The sequence below is a fragment of the Prunus mume genome, linkage group LG2, assembly GCF_029339155.1.
Source record: "Prunus mume cultivar Tortuosa linkage group LG2, ASM2933915v1, whole genome shotgun sequence".
Taxonomy (NCBI): domain Eukaryota; kingdom Viridiplantae; phylum Streptophyta; class Magnoliopsida; order Rosales; family Rosaceae; genus Prunus; species Prunus mume.
The window spans coordinates 30,979,292-31,005,658 of record NC_142699.1 but is presented as its reverse complement, the minus strand read 5'-3'; the positions used below and the strand labels follow the sequence as shown (position 1 = coordinate 31,005,658).

The 26,367-nt window shown below is 36.8% G+C and overlaps 4 protein-coding genes across 8 annotated transcripts; 2 read left to right on the top strand and 2 right to left on the bottom strand.

Annotated features, from left to right (window-relative positions):
- Nucleotides 1-3,310: 3,310 nt before the first annotated feature.
- On the top strand, nucleotides 3,311-9,039 carry LOC103323659 (uncharacterized). The gene is made up of 6 exons (XM_008225664.3): nucleotides 3,311-3,526; nucleotides 3,797-4,040; nucleotides 4,693-4,796; nucleotides 5,364-5,540; nucleotides 6,470-8,319; nucleotides 8,676-9,039. The coding sequence occupies exons 2-6, from the start codon at nucleotides 3,838-3,840 to the stop codon at nucleotides 8,826-8,828; spliced, it is 2,487 nt and encodes an 828-aa protein (XP_008223886.2). The 5' UTR covers nucleotides 3,311-3,526; nucleotides 3,797-3,837; the 3' UTR covers nucleotides 8,829-9,039.
- A 516-nt stretch (nucleotides 9,040-9,555) lies between these two features.
- LOC103323658 (uncharacterized) lies at nucleotides 9,556-12,946 on the bottom strand. Of its 4 annotated transcripts, none has more exons than XM_016792068.2 (5): nucleotides 12,773-12,945; nucleotides 11,123-11,340; nucleotides 10,754-11,005; nucleotides 10,398-10,558; nucleotides 9,556-9,959 (listed from the first exon to the last, which is right to left on the bottom strand). In XM_016792068.2, exons 1-5 carry the CDS (start codon nucleotides 12,857-12,859, stop codon nucleotides 9,769-9,771), a joined length of 909 nt encoding a protein of 302 aa, XP_016647554.2. In that variant the 5' UTR covers nucleotides 12,860-12,945; the 3' UTR covers nucleotides 9,556-9,768. The 4 variants fall into 4 exon arrangements, with proteins under 4 accessions (XP_016647554.2, XP_088901537.1, XP_008223885.2 ...); XM_089045411.1 differs by having other exon boundaries at nucleotides 9,556-9,976; nucleotides 10,398-10,549; XM_008225663.3 differs by having other exon boundaries at nucleotides 10,398-10,549.
- A 1,750-nt stretch (nucleotides 12,947-14,696) lies between these two features.
- LOC103323657 (uncharacterized) lies at nucleotides 14,697-17,659 on the bottom strand. 2 transcript variants are annotated; one of them, XM_008225661.3, is made up of 3 exons: nucleotides 17,074-17,659; nucleotides 16,275-16,434; nucleotides 14,697-15,193 (listed from the first exon to the last, which is right to left on the bottom strand). In XM_008225661.3, the coding sequence occupies exons 1-2, from the start codon at nucleotides 17,489-17,491 to the stop codon at nucleotides 16,310-16,312; spliced, it is 543 nt and encodes a 180-aa protein (XP_008223883.1). In that variant the 5' UTR covers nucleotides 17,492-17,659; the 3' UTR covers nucleotides 14,697-15,193; nucleotides 16,275-16,309. The 2 variants fall into 2 exon arrangements, with proteins under 2 accessions (XP_008223883.1, XP_008223884.1); XM_008225662.3 differs by having other exon boundaries at nucleotides 14,697-15,134.
- A 7,205-nt stretch (nucleotides 17,660-24,864) lies between these two features.
- Nucleotides 24,865-25,541, top strand: LOC148920033 (F-box protein At2g26160-like). Its single transcript, XM_089044522.1, has one exon. It carries the CDS (start codon nucleotides 24,865-24,867, stop codon nucleotides 25,420-25,422), a length of 558 nt encoding a protein of 185 aa, XP_088900648.1. The 3' UTR covers nucleotides 25,423-25,541.
- The last annotated feature ends 826 nt before the right edge of the window (nucleotides 25,542-26,367 follow it).

Genomic DNA, 26,367 nt, shown 5'->3' with positions numbered 1-26,367 from the left:
TTTATTTTGTAAATAAAATTGTATTTGTAAGAGTATTTTCAAGAGATATTTTAAATTAAAATGTTAAATTTGGATTTGACGACTTAAGTTATTTAACATTTTGTAAATTTCTTTAACTTCACCCGAAATATTAAACACTATATTATGTCAAACCTGCGATGTATCTTGAAATCGTAAAAGGTGATAAGAAGTTGGCAAATAGATTAAACAAACTAAAGACATGAACAAGATACAAAAAGGAAATTAACATAATGATTTAGGAATAATCATGACGTTAGTAGGGGTTAGATAAGAGGGTTCCAAAACTAGAAAAGCCAAAATGGAGGTAAAATATTAGAAAGCCAAACTATGTTATGCTTGTCTAGTCGCACTTTATTCTTTGTGCTCCTACGGACAGGTCGCATCCCAAAATAAAATTGCAATATACAATATTATCCCAAGTAAAAAGAACAAGAGAGAGAAAGGATAAAATCTACTCATGTGTGCGAGATTTTAAGATCTATAATCATTGGTTTTTTTTATAAATAGACTTGTAGTTTAAGTGGTTAAAAATAATTATTTTTGTATCTGAGGTCCGTTAATCGATGATAACGTTTTTTTTTTTTATAGATAATCTGAAGTGGAACTTAAACAATGAACGATTCATATGAAGACAAATTATAGTGGGGTAAGCCAAGAAACAAAGCATGTCTTTGAAAACCTATAGTCCAATGGAAACCTATTTTGAGTCATGAATTCATCATATTGGACAACTGCAGTTGCAATTTGCAATGGGGTATTATAAAATAAATAAATAAATAAATAAAAAGAAAACAAGAGGCTCCTACCAAAAAATATAAAATAAAGAAAATAAATAAATATATCGAAAGGCTGCGGTTGAGGCTGAGCTATCAGTCTTTTATATGTATTTTACTTTGACCAAGTCTAACTTGTGTGGGCCCTTAAATTATAGGTTAGTGGGGATTAATATAAAAAAACGTGCCTTATTCATGTAAAGAAAAAGAAAAAGAAAAAGAAAAACATGTTACTTTCAGATATAAATATTATGATTGCTCATCCACGCCACGTCAGTTCTGGATATGCCCAGAATATTTATTAGTTGAATTTTCAATCCTGCCCGTACATGTTTGCGTATCCTAATTTTATTCCCCAACGTTATTCTTATTTCCGCTCTTTTGTTTGTTTTCGCTTTCGATTTCGATGGTGCCAGCTTTTTTTTTTTCATTAACACCCTTCTTTTTCTTACCAGGGGTAAAATTTTGTTACGTCAAGGCCGGGCTTGGAGTGGTGGTGCCACCGACTCAAGGAACATTGAACCCGCAATCAGTTACACATCATCATTTAAACTAAGCATATCTTCATGAAAAATAGTAGTGCTCATTGTTTATTGTTTTATGGCATAAATTAACGGTGTTTTTGTTTTTTGGTATTTTTTATGTTAGATTATGTTATGATTCTATTTTAAGTTTCGCACATACTTTCAGGACACCGACCCCGTTAATTATATGAAATTTTTAAAGTTTTTTGGGTTATTTTAAATTGGTATCCAATCTCGTAAGAATTTACAAACTCATACATTAAACCGTACAAGTAAGTCTATTCATTAGTCAAAGTCAAACGATTGATTAGTAGGTTTCTTTTACCTCCTTTTTATTTTAAGTGGGGATTACTAATATGAGCCCCACCAAACGCACCTCCTTAGAAGTTCTTATTTAAGCCCACGTGAAAGGTGGGGGACAAAATAAAACCCTCCTCCTCTACTTGTTTATTTGTCTGACAACAAAAGGGAGATCGTGCTTTTCTTTTGTTGGTGAGTATAGCCATTGTGCCTCCCCACCCAGGCCAAAAAAACCTTATATGTAGTGTGGATAGTATTGTTTTGTCATTATCAATAAATAACATAATGACACGTGAAAAAGTTATCATACATATCATTGTGTTATTGATCAAGAAAAAAAATACTTTCCTTGTTACATGAGAGTTTCTCTCCACCTATACGCCTGCAGCCAGTCACAAATCATCGACCACCCTCCTCTCTGACATATTTTTTTTAGGTTTCTGGCTTTTGATTTGTTGATTTTTTTGGGTAGATGGGGTTTATTTTCTTACATGTATCAGTGTAATCTAATAAATTACAGCACCTAACTTTCTAACAAATCCTCCGAAGCCGGTTCTAGCGTCTTCCAAAATAATGGGGAACATACACGCGTTTCTTTAATAGTTCCTTCAACTTGTTACAAGTTTTTTTATATTATTTTTCTTTTGTCGCTAAGTTTTATGATTTTTTTGAAGGTGATGAGGACCTACTTTTTTTTAATCATAAATATTTTATTTTATGAGAGACGAGGACCTGCACTACTTGTTTGATCCGATCCCATCATTTTTCATGGAAATTGCAAAGTATTTACCACGACATACATCTACATGTAGTCATTATCCCTCTTATGTACTCATCCTTGTTGGGAACTCTGCTCTATTATGTGTAGTTGAATTGTTATAAGATTAAGTTTTATCCAAATATGTTTCATACATTTTTTTCAACACTAGATGTGGTAAGGCTTGACCGCGTCATTGCTTGCTTCATGTGATGACGGTGGTGCTCATTTGAGTTTATGTGTATTTTGTGTTTTGTGGGCTTAACTTGGAATAATGCCTAGTTTTAGTGTGTGCCTGCGGCATTTATTCGCTTCAATTTTGTCTTTTTGAGTTAATTGATATTGTTGCCTTTTTTAGATTGGTGCATTTTACGTATCGTAGAAGTTTTAGTTTTAATTTTATATAAGAGAAGTCTTAGTTGTATTATTGGAACTTATCTAATAAAATTTCTATTTTTTTCAAAATTATATTGAATGAAACAAGATTGGAAAAAAAAGAAGAAGAATGGAATTGTCTAGTTTGTACCAAGTTACCAACACTGAATTTTTCCCATTTCAATCATTCAACAACAAATGATTGTAACAGAATAACCAAATACTATGTAAGAGATATAATAAGAAATAGTGAAGTACTATTGAGTGTATTTACCAAAAATAATAGAAATAAATATAAAGAAATAAAAAATTGTAAATACCAAATATAGAATAAAAAATTAAAGAGTCGATTGTGAAAATGAGAGAAAAATTAAGGTCTAAAATTTTTTCCAACTTTGCTAGAAGGAATTTCAAGTTGGAATTTGACAGAAAAAAACTAAAAATTTCAAGTTGGAATTTCACTTTTTGTAAAAAATAAAAAATAATTTTGTTGTCCGTTGTTTGTTTTCAATAATAGAAGAAGAGAAGTAGATGACAACCCACGGCACCTTCCTAACATTGAAAGAGGTCAAACCAGCACTTCTCTCTTTCTCTATCACCATTTTCTTTTGCCTTTTCTTCTCTCTCTGAACAAACAAACTTGTTATTCTCTCTCTCCAAAGCAGGTTGGTGAATCGAAGGAATGAATGTGAAAAAAATAAAAATAATGCTAAAAAATTGTTTCTTTTTCCTTTGAAGAGTCTGATCCTCCTCCTCCTCATCTCCCAAACTCAAACGTGAGTCCTCTCCTCCACAACTTCTGCCATTTTTTCCACCACACCTTCTCTCTTCTTCCCTTCTCTTCTCTTTGCTTTATGTTATCCAATTTTCCAATTTCTCCTTTCTTTCCTTTACCAAATTTCATGCTCTCATATTTCTCTTGGCTGAGACAAAATCCTAATTGGGTTCATGCTCTTAACCTCTGTTTCTGCTCACAATTTTTGCAGAAACCGTGCCAAAGTTTGTACCTTTTTTGCACCATCTTACCTTTTTTTCTTCCCTTTCAGCATAATTGACAATTGGGTCTTTGGAGAATTGCGAGAAAGCCATGGCGCCAGCTCCAATTGAGTCGACATTGCCCGAATCGTCGTCTGCGAGCTCCCCCTATGTTCCTGAGAGATCTGAAGCTGAGAATCGTCGTTTCAAAGACCTTAGAAGTGTGCAATGGCGCATAAATCTTGGGATTTTGCCCTCTTCTTCTTCTTCTTCCATTGATGATCTTCGTCGGGTCACAGCTGATTCTAGAAGGAGGTACCTCTAACATGTCTCTTTATGATTTCTTCAACTTTTTATGCGTAGAAGGTTGCATTAGGATTCTTGTGTTTCGTTCTTTTTTGTTTTGAACAGTAAAGTCTCAATTTGGTGATCTATTTGGTTTTTGTTTTACGCTTTTGCTCTGAGTTGATAATTTTATGCATGGGTTTTGCTAGATAATTCTATTTCCTTGACGATTTCCCTTTTTGAATTTATATATTTTTTGTTCTTTGTTTTTGTTTTTGTTTTCATTTTTGAACTCATACGAGGGTTTATAAGATACGGTTTCCGTGGTTTAGTTAATGGTCAATGGATTTTCTACATTTTGTTGCTTATCAGCTGTAAATTGTTGTGGAAACAGGCGTGTTACTTATATCTTGATAAAGCAAGAGGTGTGTCAAGCGACTTGAAATTATGTTTCTTATATCTTTATGAATCAAGAAGTGGCTTCTTGAATTTTGTGCTTGTATTGGGTACATGCAGTTGATTAGTTGTGTCGATTGATTTGACTCTGAATTATGAAGTTAAGAGCGCTGAATTTAAACAAGTCTAAATTTTTTTTTCATTATCATATTAGACTGCAATGATTTGGTGGTAATTTTTAAGTTTGTGTAATCTTGTGCTGAGTTTACCTTGTCTACATTATTAGATATGCTGGACTGAGAAGGCGCCTTCTGGTTGATCCACATCCCAAAAAGGATGGGAGTAGTTCCCCTGATCTTTCCATAGACAATCCGCTGTCACAAAACCCAGGTAAAATCTATGGATCCTCCAAAGTGCATATGTGAACTGTAGAAGCTCCAGAAGAACATGGGCGAGCATGTTAACCAGCTATTTTGCTAATGCACGCTCAATCCTAAAATTTTCTTGAGCTTGGCTTTCCTATGTTTTTTTGTCTTCTGTGTTTTTTCACTTATTCATTATTAGCTTTCATTATGTAGCTGCTTTGTTGAAGTGATCAAATTTGGAGGCTTGCACCATGGTTTGCCTCATTATTGCATATTTTTCAATGAAAGTAAACTGTACTTTCTAAAGGAAAAAAGCTTTCCCTTGTAGATGTGTCAAATGTGTTTAGGGATTTCCTGTATGCTACAATCTAAAACTACTAATGAATAACAGTCTCAGACTGTATTGTTATAACACCCAATCAAATCTGTGGGTGGCACGATAGTTCCTCATTGGTAATAAATTCAAGTTGACCTTTAAATATAAGAATGGAAAATTAAATGGAGATTTTACTGTTGCAATATGTGCCTAAGTGAGGTTACCTACTCATTGAGTGATGCGGTTACTAATCTATGCCGTACATCTTACATGCAGATAGCACATGGGGTCGTTTCTTTCGAAATGCTGAGCTGGAGAAAATGGTTGACCAGGACTTATCACGTTTATACCCAGAACATGGGAGCTACTTCCAAACACCAGGATGCCAAGGAATGTTGAGAAGAATTTTGTTATTGTGGTGTCTTAGACATCCAGAGTGTGGTTACAGACAAGGTACATGACAGTACTCACATCAATTTTCTTTTTCCAATGTACTTTTTGGAGAAGAGATTTAAATTGTCTTTCTTCTCTAAGTGACTAAGCTGGCGTTTAGAACACACTGTCTCGCTGTGTGCTTGTGCGTGTGAGTGTGTGCTCGTAGTAGTAAGCACTACACAAGGTCCTGCCCTACGTTGCTTACATCAGGGTACAACCTGCTTTCTTGGTATACAGACTTGAATTACATGGATCCTGCAATCTCATGTTGTAATGCATAATTTAGTTATTATTGGACCATATTCTGATTACAAAAATCAAACACTACTGGTCTCCCCAAAATGACTAATACAGAGGTTTATTCATTTTAAAATTTTCAGAATGATTTATAAGGAAAGATTCTTGATTATCAGGTAGTTAGCCAGTCATTTCTTCTCTTGAGTTTTGACTTCTGTGGCAGCAAGTAAACCATATTTGATATTATTCTTCAATTTCTTTGACCCTGACGTGCTGGGATATTTAACTTTCTTGCCCAATGTGATCAACAAGTTGCTAATCTTAGTGCCTGCTTGGTAAATTTTTTTTTTTTTTTTTTGGTTTAATTGAAGAGAAGTAAGGGAGATGGAGGTGAGAAAGTGAAAGAAGAGAAGTGAAGAAATGAAGATGCAGAATAGATTGCATTAAAAGAAAATTTAAAACCATTGCTTTCAGTTTTTATATTTTATTTAAAAAACAATTCAATGAATTATTTCTCTTCTCTCTCTCTCTCTCTCTCATCTCTGTCACCCCCTCTTTCCTTAATAAAAAAGAAACAAAAAACGAAAAAACAAATGATCCCTTAGTTATTGAATGTTTTCTAGGAAGGTACATTCACACACATGATCCAAGGAAGCAGCTTTTTTCGTTCTAGAAGTTTAATTGTTTTTTCTCTTTGTTTTTCATTGTAGGAATGCATGAACTCTTGGCTCCTCTATTATATGTTCTTCATTTTGATGTGGAGCATCTATCTCAAGTGCGAAATCTATATGAAGATCACTTCACTGATAAATTTGATGGTCTATCATTTCATGAAAATGATCTCACTTATAATTTTGAGTTCAAAAACTCTCCTGATTCCATGGAAAATGAGAATGGCTCATATGGAAATGCATTTAAACTTAAGAGTCTTGATGAGCTTGATCCTGAGATACAGACCATTGTTATGCTTAGTGATGCTTATGGTGCTGAAGGTGAATTGGGTATTATCTTGTCCGAGAAATTTATGGAACATGATGCGTACTGTATGTTTGATGCTCTAATGAGTGGGGCCCATGGTTCAGTTTCTATGGCAGAGTTCTTCTCTCCCTCCCCTGCTGTTGGATCCCATACTGGCTTACCTCCTGTCATTGAAGCATCTGCTTCGTTGTATTATTTGCTTTCTCTTGTTGATTCATCTCTACACAGCCACCTTGTTGAGCTTGGTGTTGAACCCCAGTATTTTGCTCTCCGCTGGTTACGGGTTTTATTTGGACGTGAGTTTTCACTTGCAGATCTATTGATAATTTGGGATGAAATATTTGCATCTGATAATAGTAAATTAGACAAAGGTTCCGAAGATGACGCAGCATCCAGCTTTGGCATACTTAGTACACCTCGAGGAGCATTTATATCAGCCATGGCAGTTTCAATGTTACTCTATTTGAGATCTTCCCTTCTTGCCTCCGAGAATGCTACGTTATGTCTTCAGAGATTATTAAATTTTCCTGAGAAAATAGATTTGAAGAAGCTGATACAAAAGGCGAAGTCTTTGCAGGATCTTGCTTTGAAGAACAATAGTTCATCCTTATTATTTTCATACATTGGGCCCTATGAACATAGTAAATCAATGGCTGTGAGAGGTCATAGCCTCTCAGTTGATTCTTTTTCTCCAAAAACACCACTAAATCTGGTACCTGAGAGCTACTGGGAAGAGAAATGGAGAGTTCTGCACAGGGAGGAAGAACTTAGGCAAGATGGTTTGGAAAAACAGGTTCCAAGCCAGAAAAAGCGATGGACAGAAAAAGTAAAATTGAGCCTATCTAGAACAGAATCCGACCCATCTCCATCAAAACCTGAGAATGGCAAAAAGAACCCCAGGTTTTCTGTTCGACGAAGGTTGCTGCAAGACCTTTCTCGAGAACTTAGCTCAGAGGAAGATGGTGAGAAATTGGGTTCTCACGAAGACGAACTCTCTTCAGAAGTTGAGGTCAACAAAGAAGATGGTTTCAGTAAGGAACCTACTTCTGCCACTGAGAACAGATGTTTGAATGAAAATCCAGCTAGTGAAGAAAATTCATCTGTTTTCTCAGACCTAACAAGTCCTCGTAGTGGGGCTAATGATCATGAACCAGAATCAGAGAAAAGTAGTGTTGGATCAAATTTGTCAGTTGATGAAAATTATGATAATTCACGGGATGTATCGGAAGACCCACCTCTTCTGGTTTCTGATCCTTCCAAAGGTGTCTCTCAAACATCTGAATGCAACAATCATTCAACGGGAAATTCAGTGACAGGAAAGGAACGAAAGCTTCTTTCTGGTAAATTCCCGAGGTTTTGGAAGTTTGGATGGAATGCACCTGGTGAAGGGACATCTGAGAAAGGACACAACGCCCTTGAGGCTACAAAATCTTCCAGTTGTGAAGGTAATCAGGACACAACAAGCTCTTCCGTGGCTGAGGGGTCCTGCAATTATTTAGTTAGCTCCAAAGGAGAAGCTGTTGACCAGAATGTGATGGGTACTCTAAGAAATCTTGGGCACTCTATGCTTGAACATATTCAGGTAACGTTTCTTGTTTTGCTTTCTCACAAGAGTATAAACTACAATTTGTTTTTTATCGTCAAAGTTAATGCTTCTTATAGGATGCAGAGCACTATAAAATTATATGTTCTAGGAAATGTGTAATGATTGTTAAAGAGGAAGAAATCCAACGAGTAGTGCGGTATTGGCTAGGGGCAATAACCATGAATTGATAGCTATAACTGGGTACAAAATTCCTCGTAAGCATGGTGTTTCTTTTAAGTTGGTTCGGTGTGCAGTTTTAGGGGGCAAAAAAATTTGCTCCCAACAACACTTCTTAAGCATGTCAGATTTTATGTCAACATTGTTCTGACTCTTTAACTAACCATATCTGGCAGGTAATCGAGTCTGTTTTCCAGCAAGATCGGGGTGTTCAGGTTGGGCCATTGGAGAATTTTTCAAAAAACACTTTAGTTGGCAAAGGACAAGTTACAGCCGTGACAGCTTTGAAGGAGCTTCGGAAGATCAGCAATCTTTTGTCAGAAATGTGAGGTGTGCATTATTTATAGATACCTGTATATACATTTTGTAATTAATCTATTCATTTAGTGCCAAAATAAATCTAGTTTTATCCACATTTTTTCTCATTTGGTAACCTGAGTTTCGGCAGTGGGAGAGACAGATGTGTAAATATGAGTTTCTGTAATAATCTTATGAATTTAAATGTATTATAAGAAGTGTAATTTCAGTGAATTTTGGCTACACACATGGCTTCTCATCACACAGACATATGGGTTAGTGGAGTGATTATATTTCACAAAATTAAAGGAATTTTGTGGCAAAGCCAAAGAAAAAGGATAACGAAAAGAAGCAAACGTGTCTCTTTACTCCATCCTCAGAAAACCTAGAGGAAATGCTGAATCCGGGAAAAATTTATGCAAGAAATTGCGAGTTGAACTGTGGAGAAGTTGGTAACAAGAGCTTTTGAGCATGGTTGTGGAATAATAGTGGTGGCATTCTCACATTTAATCAATAAGAACATCTATTTGCAGCTTCTCTGTATTTTTGTTTTCCCTCATTTAATTTCGTAGCAGATCGATTTTTTCTGATTTCGCTAGTATGAAAAGCCTATTTTGGGATGCAAAATGGAGGAGAGGACTGGAAGAATATTTAGCTTTGGAATTCATTTGGTTGTGTTTAAGGTTGACATATTCCCAATAATTTTAATAACCACGAAATGGAAGGTGCGGAATTAGTAAAATCAATGTACAAAGAAAATACAAGAGCACCGGAAGGCGGCTGAAAGATTAAGCAACTGCAGACGTAATTCATACAAGTTTGGAAGGAGAACTGAAAAGCACTCCCACCAATAAGAGAAGGAAAATTACAGTATCTGTTACAAATACATCTACTTTCTTTAATATATATATAAGAAGAGTTGCCAGCTTCACAGTTTGTTCAACAGACTACTCCTTCGCCGCATATGATCTACTACTCTATATTATGAAAACCTGGGAGAAGTGAAGTGATGAAGCCGAAAACGATCATCTGAATCTCTTTAACAATTCCCCACCAGCGGTTACCACCATTGGCTCCATCAGGTGCTGGCGCATTCTCATTTTCAACCGTCTCATTTCCATCATCCGCAGGCCGATTCTCATTCTCGGCTCCCGGCTGTCCGTCTGCCACATATTTTTAACTGTTAGTAGAGAAGAAAATCATTTGTCATAAATGAACAGTGGAGCATGACATGGTCCATTGGCATTCAGTAACAAGAAATACACAATGTTCCCGAGGCCTTTTACTCTAGCAATGTGTCCACCAATTATGTTACACAGACCGCACTACACTATAGTTCTTTTTTACACCTCTCCTAGGGAAAACTCCAGCATATCTCACCAAAAGAGTTCTATTTCAAGTAGTGCAGACAACAACAATCAATATTATCAGACATGTACAAATCACCTAATGACAATAGTCCCTACAAGAATTTTGCAACCAATGTTCCGATAGCAGTCTTAGATAAATGAAACTAGATGTGAACTGGAATACTTGATTTTTTTTTTCTTTTCCAAAAGACGTGACACTCAGCACGTACAGACAGTAACAAACAAAATTACCTGCCAAAGCAGCATTGTCAACCCCCTGCCTTGCAGCAGGAGGAACATTTCCGGCCCTGGCTACAGGCCTTGGGGGATGAGGAGGCACAGCTGCCCTATGCATGCCTTGAGAGAGCCATCGTACTAATGGTGTGAGCGAGCCAGTTTGATATCTGCAATATCTAACATCATCAAAATCCAGCTTTCATTTGTGAAACTTCACATATATTAATTTGGTAAAAATTAAAGTCGACTACTGAAGAACCCAACTTTACTTTTCTTTATAAAAAAATCACCAAATTCATCATATCTTGCATTAATAATGAAACACCAGCATTGTCCTGATATTGAAAATGGTACAAAGTTTAGTTACTTACAAGTAGACAATTGAAGCGACAATCACAAGGACAACAAGCCTTTGTCTAGACCCTTCTTGATTGAATAGAAATATTACAGCTGCAAGCTTCACAATAAGCAACACATCAAGCTGAAATGCAATTTGAAATCTCCTCACAACCACTTGTCTCTGATGTGCAGGCTGTTGCTGTTGACGTTGCTGCTGTTGTTGTTGTTCTCCCTCTTGGCCTTGCTGCTCACCTACAGTGCCAACCTCTGGACTTGCTCTAGTTCTGTGGCATCAATACATTCATGCTTAACGATGATTACGATTGTTAAGAATAAACAATTTCAGATAAGGAAATTATGTCACAATGGAAGAAACTTAAGAGCACCATTGACATACTTACGTGGGTATGTTGTAGGTAAGCGGAATCAGAGTGTTAGATGAAACTCCTGTAACTGGCCCCATAAATGGGTGAACAGGAACGGCATATATGCCTGCTCCATGGTTCATCTGCTCCTGATCTTGTAAAGGATTTAACCCAGGAACAAGAAGTGGGTACATGATTGGTAACATCTGAAAATCACCATTTGGGAAAGATGGAAGCCCAGAGAGTGCTGGAACCTGAAAAAGAAGTCATAAAGTGAATTAGAAAAGGAACCAGAACCACCAAATTAATGCAAGATATGCACATAGTATTGCTTTAAACTACGATTAAAACATTCACAAGCTTTAGTCTGCATTACTTTCTTTTCTCAAAAAACAATTTTATATGAAGTAGTGGCACAAACTCTTCCACAGCACAGGCATAACCAGTAGGAAAATGTAGAAAACATGCTCGCTACTCTGTCCTCTCTTTACACATTATTACTGCCTATGCATTTCCACCCCTATTGATAAAAAGAAACAGTATGTTTTTAATAGTATCTGATACTACAAAGAGAAAGTTATAGCTTCAATAAGGTGAGGAAAGCATTCTTTTCAAATAAAAAGGAGGCAAAAGGATGAGATGGCAGCTTAAACAAACCCTGTCATCTAGATAAATGGTGGCCCTACATCCATTAACCATACTATTGATACGGAATACAAAATAAATTTTAGTGGTAGTGATATTCTCATCATGATGTTTTCTTTTTTATAGCAGTACAAATTATAGTTGCCTTACTACATGTTTATACACTTGTTTATGCTTCCACTTAACTATGAATTATGCTCCATACTAGGCTTTCAACTGCAAACAAATGATGCTATCAGGAAATGTGGATCATCGTTCCACCATCACTCCATTAAAAAAAAATACTATATTAGCTTTTGATATAAAGAACTTCTGAAATTCAATGGTTTAATGTTCCGAAAAATAAAGAATAAATTTTGTGCCATTTCTCTCGAGCCTACGTGTAACTACTGAACAACAAAAGGAAAGGACACTTTTTTCTCTTCAAAGAATCAGAGCTCCGTTGTTCATGCAAGCCAGAAAATAAGGTTAAAATGAAAGTAGATACGAGCCAACTTTGACATGCACGAGTTGTAAAATTCTTGTATTTAGCACATAACAAATGAACGAAAAAACGATGGAATACTCTAATGTTTTCATAATTAGATTAGAACCCAGAATTTTATATATTAAACATACCCCCACCCGTCCCCAAGAACCATACTTTTGTAATGTCCTAACTACCCAAAGAAATGCAAATTCAAGCAATTTGTCAACATTTGGCCCCAAAAAAATAAAAAATGAAAAATTGCCAATAAGATCCCTATTTGGGAACCCAATTTTTCTCAATCCTTAAAGACCTATGCAGCGATTTCGATACATAAGCTCAAGAACACTACACAAGCTCTGCGTGTTTCTATATACACCGAATAAACAACGTAATTAGCAAACAATTCATGTAAGAGAATTGCAAATTTGCAACATGCTAAGAAATCAAAGGCCGAGATTGAATTGAAGCTCAAAGACACCAATTTTATGCCTTTTCTTTTTATGGAAACATAAGTAACCCTAGGATTGAAAATTGTTTGTAACATTAGGAAACTCGGATTGGGAAATGAGAACCTGAGGTTTCTGGAGAATTTCTTCGGGCGGTTTAGATGTAGAAGAAGGTTGCGAGCTGGACGACCACGTTTTGGGTTCTTCGGCCATTTATAAAGTCTGATCTGCCTCTCCTCTCTGTGTCTCTGTGTGTCTCTCTCTCTGCTCTGCTCTGCTCTTTTCTTTATAATAAAACCATGTCGAGAGTGGGATTGTGCTTACTACGTGAAGTTCACCAATAAGGTTCTGCCAAGTCAGCCATGATATAAGTTGGGAACTTCGAATCTTCATTTTGAGTAAATAGACAAACCTTTTTTCTCTATTCTTTTGCATATATTTATCGGTGACTATTGATTTAGCGATATTTTTTTTCAGAATTCAAATCACATCTATATTGTTAATTAAAAAAATAAAAATTATGAGTGTGAAAGTAAAAAGAGCAATGCTAGGCATATCATATTTTTATACGATCACAGATGAATGAGAATATGCGATTAGCGGGACTTGAAAGCTAAGGCATACCAATGCAAAACATATATATGGGCATGAACAAACACGAACATGTTTCATTTCATGTCATGTGGCAAGGCATACATGATCAACTCGAATGCTTATAAAAGGCCAATTAATACCCAACTCAGGTGGAATAAAGAGGTATGCCATTATTCTATATATTCTATTACAATTTTATTTGGTCGAATTCTGATGTCATTAAATAAACCTAGAGGAAACAGATTACAAACAAAGCCAAAAGCTAAAAAGTAAGACATAAAAAATTAGGTAGGAGCAGTTAGACCTCAAAGCTGAGTCTAGAACCAAGCTCCTCACCCAGACGAGTTCAAACAAAAACAACAATAAAAAATATAAAACAACGTAAAACAAGGAAATGAGAAATGCAACACCCATAACCAATCAGCAACGCCGCCAACACAAGACCATAACCACCGGAGAAGAAACTGTAGCAAAAAATTCCAAAGGAAAACGGTGGTGGATATGCCACTGCAGCTACAAAGAGCGTTACCATAATCCAAGAAATAAGTGCCGTATGCACTTTAAACGCACCCTCTTCCTTTCTTTTTACTTTATGGTGCAAAAAATAAATAATCAATTTAATATATTACTGTGATTTCATATGCATAAATAGTTAAAAATAAATAAATTTGTTGAGTTATTTCACATGATAAAATTAGATCGGTTGAAAGTTCAAACTTGCCTGCTGGCTCATCCCCGCCCTCTTCGCAGGCTAAGTTCAGTGATTTACCTACACAATTTGAATTGATAACCAACGTTGCTAATGGACTTCAACTTCAAAAGGTGAAATCTAACAATGCATTGTGTTAATAGGGGTCTCCGTTTTACTTTGAATTTTCCACAACGCCATAACATCAGTTATGCAAATTTTTAAGGACCATTTCGTCCCATTCACAATTCAAAATTACAATATAATATTAAATATATATATATATTTGATATATTATTTGATATAATTGACAAAAATAAAATAAAAGTTATTTTATATTATTATATAAACCAAACATGAGAAATGAAATAAAATGATATTTCCTTGTTACTTTCTCAGCATTACTAAATATGAGAAATGAATCCTTTCGGAAGACCAAGCGAGCCTTAAGGTGGCTTGAGCAATCTCTCCGAAAGATTTGTACAGAAATGGACACCTAGATGAAAATATTAGGTCATCTTTTGAAGTGATTTTAACTTCTCTCCACCAAGATGAGATGAAATCTACTATGGTAGCATTACCATTGATTGATTGTAACCTTTGATGAGCATAAAGCAAGAAAGTTTTCTTCAAAGGAGAAAAAAGGTAGAATTTCTTGTTGCCCATATCTCAACGCAAAATAGCACATAATTAATAGGCTGCCTAATTAATATACCGGGGTGTCATTATCCAACAAAAAAAGAGTTTAAATCTTGGAGAAATAAAATGTAAATAAAAATTATCATTTTCATTATTTTCCGAACATAAATATCCCCTTGAAATTAACTTTCACAATACTTTAAAGCCATCCATACCATGCACAAACTCATCCAACCCCCCTCAAATTCATGCTTTAACTTATGCAAGACGAATTTATTCATACAAGAGAATAAAACATCTTCACTACAACATTCTCTCCATTTCAAAACACCAATTTCATATGACACTATATCATCTCTCCTCCACAACCTTCTCCACCACCCAAACCCCAAGACACCCTTGAGTCCCGCTCTGGCCCCACTTGTGTTAACTCCAGCTGAACAACCTAGAGGATAAGCTTCTTCACTTCTGCATACTCTGAATCAGAAGCACAAGGTAGAAGATTGATCTTATCTCCACAATACAACCAAATTGAGATTGAAGTGAACTTGCAATGATCTTCCTCCACTTTTACACCTCAGATACATAACCAGGATGTCAGAATTCCAAATCAGCTATTGCTAGACCTAAAATTTTCCATTACTCAGTTAAGACGCACGAGTGTAATCCATTTCTAGTAAAAACCTATTCATGATTCTAAAGACTATCACAGTCTACATGCAGGAAATTTCATCTAGCAAGTGCAAAATTAAGAATTTACAGTTGATGCAAACCATCCCCAAACAAAGCAGATACATGCAAACCGAATTTGCAGAGGTTTGACAGAAAGAAAAGAGAGAGAGAATGGAGGATTCTGCAAACGGAATTTCCTCACCTACGAGAAAGCATTCAGATCGAAATGTTTGTTCAGAGAATAGTTGGAGGAGACAAAGGAGAGAGAGGAGAGACAAATAAGAGAGGAGATTACGAGAGCACCCTCAAGAAAGGGTCGTGTGTGTGTCACCTTACCAAATGTGATGAAATTGGATAAAATTGATGTCAAGCATCACATTTCAACTTTTTGAAATTTCAAGGGGTACAACAGACATTTTTCTTAGGTGGCAAAGTAAACATTGACCAAAGTAACAAAGTATAAGCGTAGATAAAGATTTCCCTTAGCATGCTAGGCTCTTTACAGCCCAAATTTTCCTTTTCTCAAGCTTTTAGATACTTAACAAAGCTAAGCGAGCTTGCCAGTTTCAACCCTGAAAAGGTTAGAAAGAGCTGTTCGCGGACACAGACCCTCCAAACTAGGAAAATTGTGGCAAGCATGTAGCTATAGAAATTCAAATATAAAATAGAAGAGAAAAACAAGGCACAAGATGATACACATGAATATACAACGAGACTCTATACACAAAGATAATTTGCTCTGAGGAATCAAGCTATGACCATGTGGATACATACAACATTCCCACCATTTAATATTTCACTCCCTTTCGTTGTTGGATGTTATTATTCCGAACTATACAACTATAGAACACAATAATATAAATGCAGAAGATAATAATTACAATACATCAATGCAAACAAGTGGATTTCCCACCAAAATCCAACAGTCTAAACCTAAACAAGTTAAATCCATCTCCTAAGATCCAATAACAACTATTTCGGTCATAACATGTGTGAAAAACAGCAGTGGTGCTTGTCGAAAGTAAGGGAACTCACCCAAGCAACCAGGCTGCTAGAGAGATGAGCAATCCTTAATCATCCTCACAGCGAGATGGCTTCTGTGACTCAGTCAAAACCTTTACCTCCACCTCTACCTCTACTTCTGCTGATCCTTCTGCCTCCATATCCACCTCCCTTGTTTCTGTAGATCCACTCCCTGCAGGCAAGAAACATGTAACCAAAAGATTGACTCATTAAGAGCTAAAAGGTCTATTAAATAGCAATCTGCCTTTTGTAGATTGAAAGATACATTACATTTAAAATCTGCAAGACATATGATAAAATAAGCAAGCAGCATTCATCTTACGTATTCAAAAGTACATCTTCAGATGTCGTTTCATGCCTTTCCCAGAGTCAATTCTCCATAATCAATTAAGACAATTCATAAATTGAGCAGAATGTAACGAAGTTTCTTTCATTCTTCTGTAGAAGACTGAATGTTTCGGATGCAAACTCTGGCTTTTAGCATTCCATCACGTCCCAATTATGTTTACCATTGAAGATAAAATTGAGGGTAGCCAGAAACAAAAGCTCCCTTTAATTGCCACAAAACTAAAACTCCATTTCAATTTATAAAAACCAACAATTCTATCATACCCATCAAGCTAAAAACTAATTAAAAACTTTGTCTATATACACAACCACCCCCCACCCCCCCCCAAAAAAAAGACAGACAGACACACAAAACAAAACCCCTTTCAATTCGTTAAGATTACCAACAATTCCATCAAACAAAATTGAATAAAAAATATTCTCTAAATACATAAACCAAGAAAGAAAAAGAAAAAGCCCATACCATGAACGAAGAATTGAGAGCAAGGCCATCCTCGATCAGTGGCAACAGAGAGGGACTCTTCATCTGTGAGTTGGTCAGCCAATTTGCCAACCAAGTCAGTCACTTTCAAAGGGGCGCGTCGAGGTGGGACCCAGAAAGAGGAGCCGGGAACGAAGGGGAGCCAATCGGGAGTGGCCCTCTGGACGAGGATGGTCTGAACGATGTCGTCTAGCTTCTTTAGCATTAATTTCTCCGAATCATTCGCCGGCGACGACGACGACGACGACGAGGTGGACGGGTCAAGGTCGATCTCAATCAACTGGGCCTTGCCGGATCGGGTCGAGCGGGCCCGATGGGCCTGGGTCAGGGAGGGCGGGACCCGAGGGCGGTGCAGGAGAGATTGGCGGAGTTGCAGAGTTTGAGTGAGGAGGCGGGCCATTTTGGACTGTAAAGAAGTGTGGAGAGAGAGAGAGAGAGAGAGAGAGAGAGAGAGAGAGATTTAGAGAGAAAAGAGAAGATATTATGGAAGGGTGGAGGGGATGATGGTTGCTTGAGTTGGGGGTTCAGGTTCGGTGCGGTGGCCTGGCACGTGGTGAGAAGGAGCTGTTATCGTGTAAGAGTACGGTTGGCTGCCTCATTTCATCCTTTTCTTGTCATTTTCTTTTTTAATTTTCTCTTTTTAAAACATTGAATGATGGTAAAAGGAAAACAAAATCCCTGCAAATATGGGTTAGTCAAGGAAGTGTGCCCACCAATTTGCAGTCAAGTTCGATCTCCGTAATTTAAAGTATCGCTTTATTCATATTTTTATGAAGAAGATAAATTAAAAGTAGGAAATAGAAAAATGAGGTTCATGAACCAACTATCGTACACCTTGTTCATATTTTGAGGATGAAAGATATTTTTATGATGTTTTGTTTTAAATTTTTGGGGCGTGGGGAGGTTTTGTTACTTAAAATATATAAATATATATATATATATTAGGCATCTTTAGTTTTAAACTGGTAATATATTATTGACCCAAAAAAAAGACTATAAGATATTGACTTGTTGGCATAGCTTTCCTTTCTCTTTTGTTTTTTGGTCAAATTATCGTATACCTTTCCTTCTGGCCTAAGGTAAGGGATTGTCTTGTGCTGTATATAAAGGGGTTTTACCATTATCAAATTCTATACAATTACAATTACACACACTTGCAGGAGTGAAACCCTCACTAGCTCCAAACAATCCAGCTTTGATTGCTAGCCAGCGATGTCTTGTGTTCCATGCATGCATGCACATTCTCACAAGATCAAGGAACAATAAGAATACTAGTAGCAGTCAAGTGTCAGATCAATGGGCAAGTATTCCCCTTCTCTTTTTGATTCTGGATAAGTTGTGGGAAACCTCTGACCATATTCGGGTTGCTGGCGTTTGCAAGCAATGGCGTGTTGCTGCGAAAGAATACAATCGCATAACGCAACGTTGGCGTGAACTTCCTCTTCCCATGCTTCTGATTCCAACAGCATTCGGAGGAAAGCTAGAACTGTACGGCTTTCCTGGAGGAAAAATCTCCGACATTGAGTTATCAGTGCCTTGTAATACGATTAGTATGTGCCATGGCCATGGCTGGTTAGCCACAATGGATGTATTACCAGAGCCTATTTTGTTCGTGTAAGAAGGTTTATTACATTAAACCTACTAAAGTGATCTTCTAATCAACTTAGGATTACAAAGACTTATTGTTTATTAGGAACTCAAAACCTATCTCGATTAGGCAAGCCTCAAACAGTGTTCAATAAGGATAATGAAGGCTTAAGGGTTCCTAGTTCTACAAGGATTGGAATGGATTAATCCTATAGCATGAAGGATATCTCTAAGTGTTTCTTGATGGGCAAGACACTTAGAGAGATGCATATAAATAGAAGGCTCCCTCCTAGATCCGAATAACACAACACAGCTAAACAGAAATTCACCCATCAGAGTTATAGCTATAAGGATCGGATTCTCAGGAGAAGAACTTCTATACCTTGCACTGCCAATCTGTTCCAGCATCATCCAATCTGCGCCAGCACCATGTCAGACTCAGGTTAGTGTTAAACATGTTATGGCTTTAAGGAATTAACATGTGGTATCAGAGCTTAAGTTATATCATGTTATACCTAACAAAACTCGTGCAGGAAAATTGAGAATAAATAACTGACAGTTTTAAGTTATAAAGTATGAACATGATAACAGTATAAAGTATGAACTTTATCATGTTCTTAAAGTTTTCTACAGATCATTGCTTACAGTTCTTGTGCCGTGATTGAGTAAGCCAAAGCGACTCAACCATTGCATGATCACTATATTCAAGGTTTATGATCAGAATTTGCACCATGATGCAAAACATGTCGAAAGGCTTTCAGTCCAAAGATGTCGCAGTTTGATATGTCTTGCATCATGGTGGATCGACATGGAACATGGATAGATATGGATTAGTGAAAGGTTTTCTTATGTCTAAAGATGTAGAAGATCTTTTGCTCAGGAAATCCACATCTACTCGTTTTCCAGTATCAATAAGCATGCTTGAATCATTGTCCAAAGATGTGATTAAGTATGTTTGATTAAAGTTCTGGGGAAATTTATATATAAAGTGCTTATCTTGTTTTAAACATGTACAGTCAATCATAACTCGATTCGAACTCTCACTGGCTCAAATTATAAGAAATGGTGAGAAGATGTGGAAATTGCTCTTGGACTTCTGGATTATGAGATGGTTCTTACTGATGAAGCTCTATCAGTACCTGCGATTGATGCATCTGCTGAGACTAAGACTAAATATGCAAAGTGGATTAAGGCCAACAAAATGGCAATTCTGATCATGAGGAGGTCTATTTCAGAAGAGGTCGAGGCGTATTATTGAAACTGAGAGTGCTAAGCTATTCATGGAAGCTATTGCAGAAAACTTCCAAGGATCCAAGAAAGCTGAAATTGGTACACTCATGAGCCAGCTGACAGATATGAAATACAATGGAGAAGGCTGCATAAGAACTCATATTCTGAACATGGTTGAGATAGGAAACAAGCTGAAGGCTCTAAAAGTCCATGTGGATGAAACCATGATGGTGCACTTTGCTATTAATTCTCTACCTAGCATTTTTAGACAACTGAAAACTACTTATATTGCTCAGAAGGAGATATGGTCAGTTGCTGATTTGATAGGTATATGTGTGCAGGAAGAAGAAAGTATCAGAAAGGACAAAGGAAAAGAACAATTGTATTTGGTGCAGGATACTAAGTTTAAACCAAAGGAATGGACCAAAAACAAGAACACAGATAAGCAGCAAAGGAAAGATGAGTCTGCAAAGGGCACGGGTCCAGTAGGTTTGAAGTGTTTCTTCTGCAAGAAATTTGGACATTTAAAGAGAGATTGCAGAAGATACAAGCGCTGGTTGGACAAACAAAAGGGAAAAGGTAAGCATGAAAATGTCTCTGTGATTTATGAATCTAATACAGTTGAAGTTTTATCTAATTCATGGTGGTTAGACAGTGGTGCAACAGTTCATGTGACTAACTCTTTGCAGGGATTCAAAACAAAGAGGGTGCCAAACAAGGATGACTTGAAGGTGTTCGTGGGAAATGGAGAAAGAGTTAGAGTAGATTTTGTTGGTTTAGCTAGTCTTGAGTTGGAGTCAGGTTTTATTTTGGAATTAGTTGATGTCGTTTATGTTCCTTCTATGACAAGGAATTTGTTATCAGTTAGCAAGCTTGTAAAATCAAACTTACAGTTTGAGTTTGATGAGTCTGGTTTCTCCATTTTCAGAAATAAAAGTTTTATTGGTAATGGATTATTGATCGATGGAATGTTTCGTTTGAACTGCAAATTACCAAATCAAAGTACAGAGATGATAAATGTGTTAAGTTCAAAACAGCCTTGTAATGCAGAATCTTTCACACTATGGCATAAGAGACTTGGACATGTCTCAAAAGAAAGAATGAATCTCCTAAGCAAAGAATCAATTCTCCCACCACTTAATCACCATGAACAAGATAAAACATGCATTGAATGTGCAAAAGGAAAGCTAACAAATCTCAGAAAGAAAGGGGCAATAAGAAGTGAGAAACTACTTGAGATAATACACACAGATATCTGCGGACCTTTTCCAGTTAATACACATGATGGTTTCAGTTATTTTATTACTTTTACAGATGATTTTTCAAGATATGGATATGTGTATCTGATAACAGAAAAATCCAAAGCACTGGAAATGTTTAAAATCTACAAGGCAGAAGTGGAAAACCAGCTGGATTCTAAGATAAAAGTTGTAAGATCAGATAGGGGTGGAGAGTTCTATGGCAAGTTCACAGAAAAAGGAAGAAATCCAGGACCTTTTGCAAACTTCCTACAGCAAGAGGGCATTGTTGCACAATATACAAATCCTGGAACACCGCAGCAGAATGGTGTTTCAGAAAGAAAAAATAGAACCTTAATAGAGATGGTGAGAAGCATGATGTGTTGTGCAAAGCTTCCTACTTTTCTATGGGGAGAAGCTTTAAAAACTGCAAACTACCTTGCCAACAGAATTCCCACCAAAGCTACAAACAACATACCCTACGAAATCTGGTGTAAAAGAAAGCCTAGCTTGGCTCATCTAAGGACCTGGGGATGCAAGGCAGAGGCAAAGCTGTACAATCCTATGCAGAAGAAACTTGATTCCAAAACAGTGAGCTGTTTCTTCATAGGATATCCAGATAGGACAAAAGGTTATAGGTTTTATTGTCCTAAAAATAACACTAGATTTGTGGAAACACAGAGAGCAATTTTTATTGAAGAAGAGGAGGAAGGATTAGATGAAACAGATTTTGTTTTTGATGAAGTTTTGGAAACTAAGGAAACTGCAGCTGAAAACCAAACAAGAGAAGTCACTATCTTACCTTTTGATGCCTTGGAAGAAAACCAAGCCTCACCAATGGATGCAGAAGGGAATAATGAAGGACAAGTGACTGAAAACCAGAAAACTGCAGTAGAAGAAATGCAGACAGATCAGCCAGAATCTGAAGAAATGCAGCAGATCACCAGAATCGGCTCCAGATTTACAGACTCAGGAGATCACAGAGACCTAAAAGGCCAGCCTTGTCAAATGACTACTTTGTTTACCTGCAAGAATCAGAGCATGACATCAATACTGAGGAAGACCCTGCAACTTTCAAGCAGGCCATGGAAAGTGACAAAAGTTCACAGTGGTCTGCAGCCATGGAATCTGAACTAGAATCAATGAGCAAAAATGGAGTATGGAAGCTAGTTAATTTGCCATTAGGATGCAAACCTATAGGATGCAAGTGGGTTTATAAAACCAAAAGGAATGCACAAGGACAAATAGACAGGTATAAAGCCAGATTAGTGGCAAAAGGTTACACACAAGAAGAGGGAGTTGATTACAATGAAACTTTCTCCCCTGTATCAACTAAAGATTCATTTAGAGTCATAATGGCTTTGGTTGCTCATTTTGATCTGCATCTTCATCAGATGGACGTTAAGACAGCTTTCCTAAATGGAGAACTGATTGAAGAAATATATATGAAACAGCCGGATGGTTTTGGCTCAAAAGGGGAAGAGAATTTAGTGTGCAAGCTGCAGAAATCAATATATGGTCTAAAACAGGCATCAAGACAATGGTATCTCAAGTTTGATGAAGTTGTTAAGTCCCAAGGCTTCATTGATAATCCATTGGATGAATGCATCTATATGAAATTCAATGGAAGGAATTTCATCCTCATGCTGCTATATGTGGATGACATTCTGCTAGCAAGTAGCAATCAGTCCATGTTACATGACACTAAAAGGATGCTGTCCGATCACTTTGATATGAGTGATTTGGGAGAGGCAAACTATGTTCTTGGAATAGAAATCAGCAGGGACAGAGAAAGGAAAATGATCGGCTTATGTCAGAAGGCATATATTGAGAAAGTGCTTAGAAGGTTCAACATGGGAAACTGTACAGGATGTGATGTTCCCTTCTCAAAAGGGGATAAATTGAGCAGTGAACAATCTCCTAAAACTGAGCAAGAGAGATTGGAGATGAAGGACAAGCCCTATGCATCACTAGTAGGAAGCTTGATGTATGCACAAGTCTGCACTAGACCAGACTTGGCATTCTGCATAAGTGTTCTTGGCAGATTTCAGTCTAATCCAGGTCAAGCACATTGGATTGCAGGCAAGAAAGTATTAAGATATTTGCAGAGAACTAAAGAGTACAAACTGGTCTATAGAAAGGTTGAAAATTTGCAGCTGGAAGGATATGCAGACGCAGACTTTGCAGGATGCCAAGATACTAAGAAATGCACATCAGGAGTTGTTTTTCTATTTGCAGGTGCTGCAGTGGCATGGAAGAGCATGAAACAGCAGTATGTGTCAACCTCCACTATGCAAGCAGAATTCTTAGCAGTTTATGAAGCTACTTCAATGGCAATGTGGCTTAAAAATTTCATGTCTATGCTAAGAATTGTGGATTCAATACAGAAACCGATTCAGTTATGGAATGACAATACTGCGGCAGTATATTTTGCACAAGGAAATAAGAGATCAAATGGAATGAGGCATTTGCATTTAAAGTTCTTATCTGCGAAGGAAAATATTCGAGATGGAGAGACTGCTCTAAGTCACATTGGCACAGATTTTATGATTGCAGATCCTTTGAATAAAGGGTTGCCTAATCATGTTTTTCACAGGCATGTGGCAAGCATGGGATTGCAATTCAGTTTTGATGCCTAAAGTCAGTGGGAGTCAGTGGGAGCTAGAGTTCTTACAGTTATGTTTTAATTCTGATTTTGTTAACTAGTTTTATCTAGACAGTTTTATTTTGCAGATTTAATTGAATTGCTTTTATACAATGTTCTGCATTTGCTATTTATGGATGACAAATAGAACAAAGACCAAACTGTAATCATGTCAACATTATGTTTACAGTTTGAATCTATGAATGAGTCATTAAAGATTGTTCAAACCTTGGTAGTTTTGAAGGGTGGGCAAAGAACTGTTCAGTTTTGTCACACATATAGTAAAACCAAAAACAGTTCTTGTTTTTCAATCCAGTTGGAAGCCTTATGTGTTTTGCAGATTCATGTATGTGATTATAAAAGTCTTGGATGTTATATATCCATGTACTTCGATAGTCCTTTATGAATTTTTCAAAATGACAGTGGCTTGATAAAAGGAACAAGAGAATTTTGAGCTCCACATGGCCATTAAGTAATGAACAATAAGTCTAAATTGATTATTTGATCAAGTGGGAGAATGTAAGAAGGTTTATTACATTAAACCTACTAAAGTGATCTTCTAATCAACTTAGGATTACAAAGACTTATTGTTTATTAGGAACTCAAAACCTATCTCGATTAGGCAAGCCTCAAACAGTGTTCAATAAGGATATCAAGGCTTAAGGGTTCCTAGTTCTACAAGGATTGGAATGGATTAATCCTATAGCATGAAGGATATCTCTAAGTGTTTCTTGATGGGCAAGACACTTAGAGAGATGCATATAAATAGAAGGCTCCCTCCTAGATCCGAATAACACAACAGAGCTAAACAGAAATTCACCCATCGAGTTATAGCTATAAGGATCGGATTCTCGGAGAAGAACTTCTATACCTTGCACTGCCAATATGTTCCAGCATCATCCAATCTGCGCCAGCACCATGTCGACTCAGGTTAGTGTTAAACATGTTATGGCTTTAAGGAATTAACATTCGCGCACCCAAAAACTCCGGCTGTAATAACTCGGTGAACCCTTTCGTAAAAGCAATGCGGTGCCCATTCGTCTCCATCACTTGAGTTTCAGTTACCAGATATGTATGAGTCGTCCAAAGTACTCCCCCGCGGTCTTATTCTCGAAGGTTATCTTATCTGAGGATCCCACATTGAATCCAGACAGTTATATGGTTGCAGTACTTCACAAACATGAACCTGAGTTGGCTTTCAACAAAGGAGGAAGAAAAGATTGGATTTGCACCGGGGAAATTACACGGGGCTTGCTTATGGATGTTATATGTCATAAAAGTCAAGTCTTTGCAGTTGTAGAGTCGGGAGACATTTTTTCCATTAATATCAGTTGGAAGCGAAGAAAAGCAACGATTCTTACCTTGCAAGAATGTCCATTCGCGGGTTTCGCTTATAAAGCTTATCTGGTGGAATCAACTAAGGGAGACTTGTTGCATGTTCGAAGATTGGATAAGGAAGAGGGATTCATGGTTTACAAGTTGGTGTTCAACAGGAGGGATGGATCTGTGCAGCATGTTGAATTGAGAAGTCTTGGAGATGAGGTTATGTTCCTGAGTGACAATTGTGGTATCTCAGTTTTGGCTTCAAACTTTCCTCAGTGCCAACGCAATTCCATATATTACATAGATTAGGGGTGGTTGCGGTTCGGTAACCGCGAATTTTTACTCAAACCGCAAACCGACCGACTATTTGCGGTTTGGTGATTTTTGAAACCGCAAACCAACTGCGTTTTGCGGTTTAAAACCGCGAGTTCTCAAGCATTCACAAAAATATAAATTCACAACCTAAATAAATAAATGCACAACCTCAATTTCTTAAACATATATAAATTCACAACCTAAATAAATAAATGCACAACCTCAATTTCTTAAACATATATAAATTCACAATCTCTTCAACTTCTCAAGCATTCACAACGTAAGAAAATTAAAGTTACAATTTCAAGCATTCCAATTAAAGTTAAACTTCTCAAGCATTCCAATTCTAAATCCTTTAAAGTTATAAACAAAAAGGAAAATGCAAAGTAAAATGAATTAAAGTTACAACAAAAAAGAAAAATCCAATTCAAAGTTAATTAAAGTTACAAACTAAAAGGAAAATACAATGCACCAATGTTACAAATTAAAGTTACAAACTCAAGTGTTGGTGGTGAGTGGATTGAAGAACCCCGTTGTGTTGTTTGAGCACCAATGTTATCTACAAATAAAACAATATAGTTTAGTACATTTTATTATAAGAAGAAGCATAAATAACATTAGCATAAATAAACTAATTACTTACAAGTTGTCATATGTTCCATTTCCTTGTAAAATTCAACTTTATCATCCGTGTGGCTATACTTTGCGGTTTGCGGTAACCGCGAGTTTTGAAAATCAAATACCGCAACCGCAACCGCAAATGCGGTTCGGTTCTTAATACCGCAAATGCGGTTCGGTTTACCGCGATTGCGGTTTCATTGCGGTAAATTGTCGATTGGTTTTTGCGGTTTTTCGATTTTTCGGTTTAAAATGCCACCCCTAACATAGATCATTGTGCAAAGAATAAAATAGGCCGTTTCAATTTAGAGGATGAAACCA

Coding starts and splice junctions, on each gene's coding strand:
- LOC103323659 (XM_008225664.3), top strand. CDS start 3,838: ATGGCGCCAGCTCCAATTGAGTCGACATTGCCCGAATCGTCGTCTGCG. Junction 5,541..6,469: donor AGAGTGTGGTTACAGACAAG/GTACATGACAGT, acceptor TTTTCATTGTAG/GAATGCATGAACTCTTGGCT. Junction 8,320..8,675: donor CTATGCTTGAACATATTCAG/GTAACGTTTCTT, acceptor CATATCTGGCAG/GTAATCGAGTCTGTTTTCCA.
- LOC103323658 (XM_016792068.2), bottom strand. CDS start 12,859: ATGGCCGAAGAACCCAAAACGTGGTCGTCCAGCTCGCAACCTTCTTCT. Junction 11,341..12,772: donor AAATTCTCCAGAAACCTCAG/GTTCTCATTTCC, acceptor CTTCTTTTTCAG/GTTCCAGCACTCTCTGGGCT. Junction 11,006..11,122: donor CTTACCTACAACATACCCAC/GTAAGTATGTCA, acceptor TTGATGCCACAG/AACTAGAGCAAGTCCAGAGG.
- LOC103323657 (XM_008225661.3), bottom strand. CDS start 17,491: ATGGCCCGCCTCCTCACTCAAACTCTGCAACTCCGCCAATCTCTCCTG. Junction 16,435..17,073: donor CTCTCAATTCTTCGTTCATG/GTATGGGCTTTT, acceptor TCTTGCCTGCAG/GGAGTGGATCTACAGAAACA.
- LOC148920033 (XM_089044522.1), top strand. CDS start 24,865: ATGAGTCGTCCAAAGTACTCCCCCGCGGTCTTATTCTCGAAGGTTATC.